The 8,325-nt window shown below is 37.9% G+C and overlaps 1 protein-coding gene across 1 annotated transcript; it reads right to left on the reverse strand.

Annotated features, from left to right (window-relative positions):
• Positions 1-1,115: 1,115 nt before the first annotated feature.
• Positions 1,116-2,187, reverse strand: LOC126014433 (zona pellucida sperm-binding protein 3-like). The gene is given in 5 exon segments (XM_049777719.1): positions 1,116-1,297; positions 1,300-1,332; positions 1,335-1,616; positions 1,619-1,682; positions 1,684-2,187. Coding segments are annotated over 5 exon segments (1,065 nt in total).
• Positions 2,188-8,325: the final 6,138 nt, after the last annotated feature.

Here is an 8,325-nt window from a genome sequence, read left to right on the forward strand (position 1 = left end):
GGAGGACATCGTGTTTCAATCAATCCAATCAGCACTGGCAGAGAGCAAAAGAGTGATTTTGTAGATCAATAGGTCTTTCTTTGAATGTTAAGAGAATCTCTTATTCTTTTAAGCTAGCAGTTACTGTTCTTTTAAGCTAGCAGAGTGTAACCACTTGGACTAAAAAAATATAAGTATAAGGGGTTAGGAGCATGGCTTGCACAAGCCAATCCTGGTTGGATCCTGGTACGATGTTTTCCCAAGCATCAATGGGTGTGGTCCTGTAGGTTCCGAAACACCAGCTACTGTGGGCTGGATAATTAATTCTACCACTGGGTAATCCGGATTTGCAGCTGGACATTTTTGAGCCCTTGCATTGATAGTTGTATTTGTCTTGGTTGGCTAAGAAAGGCTGAGAAGTGCCCCTACTTCTCCTGAGCTGTTTGAGAGAACACAGCCCCAAACAAGCAAAAGTGTAACCACTCACTCTTAACTCCCTCTCATCCTACATATATAATAGGGAAGTCACACTACATGCATTCAATTTATTTAATTTAAATGCCTATCACAATTTCTCATTCTTCGTGTAATCTGTATCCTGGAGTAAAACAGAGTCAGTGATCTGATAGATCAGCACATGTCTTGTGAATTTTCTTTAAAATTTTCTTTAAAATTGTTTGTCAGTTCTCCTCAGAAAAGATTATCAGAACAATGCTAGCAGAATAAACCCAACTGATTCCAAATACAAAGGGACATCTGGAAGTTTCATTAAAGAACCAAGTGAAACCAACGTTTAAGAAATAATAGGGACTGTCCCAAGAATCAGAGGCAGACAGAGTAGCAGTGGAATCATCTTTTTTTTTTTCTGAGTCACTTTCTTCTTTTATTAGGAAGCAGAGGCAGGATGTGGCACAGCAGGGGACGTGGGTCATGCCCTGCTGAAGGTCAGAACAAGGCCAGCCAGAACAACAGAGGCCAGGGCAGCCAAGCCCAGGGCCAGAGCCAGGGAGCCATGCAAAGGCGGGTCCTCACTGTGGTCCCCAACTCTGCCCAATAAGATGAGTGGGCCCAAGGTGACATCAGCTTCCTGGGTCTGCAAGTGCGGCTAATCGGGTCATGCTGCCACATTGGTCCTGTCATGTTTTCGGGAAACACTGGGCCCCGCAGCCTCCCCACAGGGCAGCAGTCGCAGATATTCTCAAAGGACCAGATTCCAGAAGCCTTATTGAAGGAACAGGCCTTGTGCTGGGGACTGCCTTCAGGTGGCAGGTGATATGCACTGTGTTCCTGGAGTCGTTAGCAAAGTAGAACACATCAAGGTGAAACAGAGCTTCGCAGGCCCAGGTCTGGGGTCTTGGAAGCAGAAGAGGTATCTGACAGCCCATCCACAAGACCACAAGACAGCCATGGGAGTCCACAATGGCGTGGGACGGGAGCCCCACTGGTCGGTAGTGGTGTGGCCACACAGGAATCCACGAACAGCCGAAGTGGTACGTGGCTTCTCGGGTGGACACGGACCTCCAGGTGGGCTTCACCTCCCAGCTGGAAGGTCATGACTAAACCACTCCAGTCATCATCCATCAAGAGCAGTATGAAGGCCAGCTTCTCAGAGGCAGAGATAGTGGTGTGGAAGGGACCCAAGTGGGCAGGATGGCCCGGCCGCTGACATTGCCTTGTCTGGGATGGAGACACTCCAGGGGGATGCATGTACACAGGGCTGGTCCTCAGGAAGGACAGGTTGGCAGCAGGCCGAGGGACATGGAGCAGGAAGGTGCTGTAGACTAGGGCATCCGGGGTCACCTGTAGTCTGTTCCCACCCTCGTGGAGCCCAGTGTTGAATCTGATCTCCTCCAGGGCCAGCAGTGGCCGGCAGAGCAAGGGACCAAGGTTGATGTCTTGGGGCAGGATGAGTTTCCCGGTGCTGAAAAGGTCCTGTTGGATAGTGACAGCCAGCTGGGCCTTTTGACACCTCACTGCTAAGAATGAGTCCCCAGTAGGGTGGGGCTGGCAGAACACCTCCAGACAGCCCAGGGGGAGCCCAGTCCCACTCCTCCCCACAGCAAAAAGACATGAAGAAGTTGAAAGTTCGATCCAATCACAGCAGCCACGTCGTCCTTCCAGCCAGGAATCATCTTTTTGACTCAAAAGAGCCACTTTCTCATCCAGGCCGTTGTGCCCAGAGAAGAATGCAGCCACATCCCAAAGCATATCAGCTTCAAATTTATTCCAGTCAATGTGCAACACTAGAATACATAAACAGAACCACACTGCAAAGATCACAATGGGAAAAAGTGATGGACACCATCACATTTAATGAGTGTAAATGGTAGTTCGGATACCCAACCAGTATCAGCCACCTTTAGAGTCTCTCTGATAAGAACTTTAGAGAGAAAATGCTGAGGAAGTTTAAGGAATTCAAAGAAAACATAAAACAGACAGCCAGTATGAGTTGGGAAATATGAGACCAGAAATGAGAACATTTCAAATAGAAATGACACCTGAAAAACTTAGTAGGTAAAATGAAAAACTCACAGGAGGGACTAATTAAAAGAGTAACATCTACTGAGGACAGAATCAATGAACTTAAAAATGAATTATATAACACATACAGAAAACAGCAGAAGATAGGCAAGAGTCTTAAATGAATAGCTAACAGTAGAATTTTGGGAAGAACTCAGAGGAACAATATCAGAAGCGTAGGAGTCCAAAGGGTCAAGAAGACAAGCCCTATGAAGAAGAACCAGTCAAACATATGAGTTCTGAGAAGTTCCCAGAAATAAAGTGCATGCACTCACATCTGGATGGTCAAAATGTCCCTACTAAAAGAAATCCAAATAAAAATACTCCAAGATATATCTTAACTAGAATGATGAAAACTATAGATAGAGATAGAACCCTGAAAGCAGCAAGATCAAATAAGGAAATCTCATACAAAGGGGCAACCTTCAAATTTACAAAAAGGGCCAGAGCAGTGAGGCAAGCAGGAAGGTATTTGCATTGAACACGCTAACCTAGAACAGATTGAGGTTTGATCTCCTGGTGTCCTATATGGTCCCCCAAGCCAGGAGTGATTTCTGAGCGCATAGCCAGGAGTAGCCTCTGAGCATCAACAGGTGTGGCCAAAAAAAAAAAAAAAAAAAAAAAACCGAAAAGGAAAAAAGAAAGAAAAGAAAAGATTTTCATCAGATTTACATAAGGTGATCCTCCAGGTCCAAAGTGGTGAGATATAGTGAAAAACTTTAATAAAATTAATTCCTCAAAACTTGCCAAAGCAGGTTCTCATTCAGATTTAAAAACAATACACTGCTTCGAGAAAAAACAATATTTCAAGAATTTTATGAACCTAAATCCAACATTATTTTTTATTGCATAAATAAGTATTATTTTATTTTATTAAGTACCATAATTTATCCATTCTTTTGTTGATGGACATTAGAGGGCTTTGCTTTTTGCTAAAATTTTTATTTAAACACTTTGATTACAAATATGATTATAGTTGGGTTTCATCATAAAAAAAACACACCCCTTCACCAGTGTAGAATGCCTGTCTAGAATACAGGCAGGAGCTGGGGGGATGGGGAAAATAGGGGACTTTGGTGGTAAGAATGTACTAAATCCAACTTTAAAAGAAGAACTGGAGGGGTCTTTAAGACAATACAATTTCCACAAGCACATCAAACTTCTACAAAAAATATGGCACCAAATTCCATGAAAATAATATATGTCAATGTCAGTTGACTTACTGCACCAAGTGTGAGACACAGAATGACAAAATAAATTGAAAATTGAACCCAATATTGTGCTACCTGAAAGAAACACAATTGAATAATCAGAGCAAACACAAATTCAAAATCAAAGATTGGGAAAAAATTCTTCAATCTAACAATTCCCTCTTAAAGGCTGGGATGGCCATACTAATATTAGACAACGTCAACTTCAGGCTCAAAAAAATTCTGAGACAGAGAGGGTCATTTCTTAATATATATTAGGAAAAAAAATCACACTTTAAATATATATGCACCCAAAGAAGGGCCAGCAAAATACTTAAAACAACTGCTAAAGAGTTAAACAAACACATCAGAAGCAACACAATAGTAGTTAGAGAATGTAACACTACTCTGTCACCTCTTCACAGAATAATCAGGATAAAACTCAACAAGGAAATACTGGGTTTGAAGGAAAATATGAATAGATATGTATATTTACATGTTCTTCATCAATGCACATGTGACATTCTCCAAGATAGACCACATGCTGGATGACAAAGCATACTTATATAAAATCAAGAGGATAAATAAAAATGAATTACAAACAGAAATGAATAAATACCTCAGAAATGAGGAAATTGAACAGTTCTCTACTAACAATAAGTGAGTCACGAAGGAAATAAAAGAGTAAATCAAAAGATTCCTGGAGACAAATGAAAATGGCAACATGAGTTATTGATTGGAATCATGAGACACAGCCAAAGTAGTATTAAGAGGAAATTTTATAGCTTTTTTAAGCAATCATTAGGAATAATCCACATAAATAATTTCAATACAACTTTGACAAATTGAAATATAAACAAAATTTGAGCCAAAATAAAACTGGAGAAAGGAAACAATAAAACTTAGAGCAAAATATAATGAACTCGTAACTCCTCCAAAACTTAATCCAGAAGATTAATGAAAACAAGAGTTGGTTCCTTGAAATAAGTAAACAAGATTGATAAACCATTAGCAAGACTCGCACTTAAAGAGAAAAGTAACCCTAATAAATTAAATCAAATGAAAAGGGGATGTCACAACAGATACTACATAAATTCAAAGTATAATCAGAAATTTCTTTAAGAATCTTTATGCCATGAAATGAGAAAAATCTAGAATAAATGGATAAATTCTTAGACTACTATAATTTTCAAAAACTGAACCACGTTGATTAAGAGTATCTGAACAGACCTATCACTATGTTGAAAATTAGGATGATAATCAAACATTTTCCCCAATGCAAAAGCATTGATCTAGACATTACTATTGAATTTTATCAATTTTTTTTAAAAAAGACCTACTGCCAATTCTTTTCAGGCTCTTCTAGGAAATTAAAGAAACAGAAATAGAGTTTCTATGAAGTTAACATCACTCTGATAATAAAAGCAGATAGAGACATCACAGAAAAAGAGAAATGAAGGCCAATGTCCTTGATGATGCAGACAAAATATCCTCAAAAAAATACTAGAAATAGAATTAATCAATTCATCGAGAAGGTCATACACCATAACCAAGTAGGATTCATCTTTGGAATGCATAAATGTTTTAACTTATATAAGTCAACCAACATAATACACCGTATTAATAAAAGAAGTAATAAAACCATATGATCATACCAATAGATGCAAAGAAAGCATTTGACAAGATTCAGTGCTCATTCATCTTAAAAACTCAAAAATATAAAAATTGAAGATATATATATATATATATATATATATATATATATCTTTCAATATAGATAAAGCCAACAACTACAATCCCATCGCAAATATTATATTCAATAGGGAAAATTAAGTCTTTCCTTTGACATCTGGCACAAGATAAGGTATCCCACTCTGACCAATTTTATTCAATATGGTACTTGAAATTATTTACTATAGTAATTAGGAAAAGAAAAAATATCAAGGGTGGACCTGATTAGTGGCACAGCATTTGCCTTGCACATGCTAACCTAGGATGGACTGTGGTTCTATTCCCCTGGCATCCCATATGGTCCCCCAAGCCAGGAGCGATTTCAGAGCGCATAGCCAGGAGTAACCCCTGAGTATCACCAGGTGTGGCCCAAAAACAAAAAAGAAAACAAACAAAAAAGTATATCAAGGGTATCCAGATAAGAAAGGATGAAGTCGGGGCTGGCATGGTGGCGCTAGAGGTAAGGTGCCTGCCTTGCCTGCACTAGCCTAGGATGGACCTAGCTTCGATCCCCTAGCGTCCCATATAGTCCCCCAAGCCAGGCGCGATTTCTGAGCTCATAGCCAGAAGTAACCCCTGAGCGTCACCGGGTGTGGCCCAAAAGCCAAAAAAAAAAAAAAAAGAAAGGATAAAGTCAAGCTAACACTGTTTGTGATGACATGATAGTATTTTTAGAAAATTCGAAGGGCTCTCCAATAAAGCTTCTGGATATAATAAATTTGTATAGTAAAAAGAATGACTACAAAATAAATAGGCATATTTCATAGCTTTTTCAGCCTAAACAATTAAAGAGAAGATATAGATATTAAAACAATCTCTTTCCCAATTGTGCCTTGAAATATAAAATTCCTTGGAATTAACTTAAGAACTTAATTATCTATATGGTGAAAACTACAAAACACTGCTTCAAGAAATGAAAGAGGACACAAGGAAATGGAAACACAAGGATTGGGAGAGTTGACATAATTAAAATAGCAATACTTTATATAGCATTGTACATATTTGATACAATTCCAATACTACCCATGACATTTTCAAAAATAGATAAAAAAAAACTTCCTGAAATTCATAATAAACAATAACAACCCCTCAAAAGCTCAAGTAATTATTGGGAAAAATAAGATGTGGATATCAATTTCCCCAGCTTCAAATTGTACCAGGAAACAGTAGTAATTAAAACAGTATGGTATTGGAATAAAGATACCCTCAGATCAATAGGATATATTTGACTATCACAAGACAGACCCTCAGGTATATTATTAATTAATCTTTGATTAAGGGGATAAATATAAAGTAGAACAATGAAAGTCATTTCCAGAAGTGCTGTTGGGGAAATTGGTCCATTACATGCAAAAATAAAAAAGAATGCAGATCTCTGTAGAATGTGATTCACTAAAGTCCAATCAAAATGGATTAAAGACCTGAATACTAGACCTGAAACCATAAGGTCATAGAGAAAAATGTAGGCAGAACTCTTGATGGCATTCAAATTAAAAGGCATCTTTAAAGATGACACATCACTAGCCAAGCAAGTAAAAATAAAAATAAACAAACTGGACAACATTAAACTAAGAAGCTTCTGCACTTTTGAAGAAAGCAGTGATCAGGAGAAGAAGATTGTCCACAGAATGACAGACACTATTAATTCAATACCCATTAGATAAGAGGTTAATATCTAAGAAATGTAAGAAATGCTTCTGCTAAAACTTAGCAAGAATAAAAACATAAACCCTCATCAAAACCCGAGGGGTAGAGAAGAGACACTTCTGAAATATAGATCATCAAAAGACACATTAAAATATAGTCCACATAATTAATCATTAATCAGAACAACAATGAGATATCATCTCACACCACAGAGACTGGCACACATCAGGAAAAATAAAACCAACCAGTGTTGACTCAGATGCATAGAGAAATGGTCTCTCACTCACTGATGGCGGGGATATACAGATGTATAGTCTTTGGGAAAGCAATATAGATATTCCTGAAAAAAAAAATAGAGAATGAGTTTCCATGTGATCCAGGAATACTAATTCTAGTATTATAACTAGGGGTCCAGAAACAAAATGCAAAATAAGCCCTCCTCCCTCCTGTGATCAACTCAGCTCTACTCAAAATAGCCAGAATTTGGAAATAATCCATGTGTGTGAGAAAATAAGACTGGATAAAGAAATGCTAGTAAATCTTCACAATGGAATACTATGCATTGTTAGTAAAAATAAAGTCATGAAATTTGATTATACAAGGTGAGAGTATTATGCTAAGTGAAATGAGTCAGAGTAGAAGGATAAACATAGAATTATTGCTCTTAGAAAAACTGAGAGATAGCATGATAATAATAACCAAAGGCAATAAAGATAAGGGCCACAAGGACCAGTCCATGATAGGAAGCTTGCCACACATACTGGGAAAGTGCAGTTAGGGCAGAAAATGACAATGACAGTTGACAATGATAGTTGAAAATAATCACTCTGGGCAAGAACTGGGTCATGAAAGGTGATACAGTGATATGCATGATACCCTCTTATTAACACTATTGAAAATAGTGTCTAAAGGAAAATAAAATGAAAAGAGAGAGACAGAGAGATGGAGAGAGAAATCCTCTACAGAGACAGGCAGAGGGAAAGGTAGGAGAGAAACTTGGGGCAATGTTGACAGGAAATATACACATGTGAAGGGGTGGTCGTTGTTTGGAACTCAGTCGTCAACAACTTTGTAACTGTGCGTGACATGGTGATTTAGTTAAATAAATATATAATAAATAATTTTATTTATAAATAAAATACTTGAATAAATAACTGAAATGAGGTAATGATATGTAAGATACCTACTCATTGACAATATTGCAAACCACATGCCTAAAAAAAGAAAAAAGGGAAAAAAAGAAAAAAGGAAAAAAGAG

This window comes from Suncus etruscus, chromosome 7, assembly GCF_024139225.1.
Source record: "Suncus etruscus isolate mSunEtr1 chromosome 7, mSunEtr1.pri.cur, whole genome shotgun sequence".
NCBI lineage: Eukaryota > Metazoa > Chordata > Mammalia > Eulipotyphla > Soricidae > Suncus > Suncus etruscus.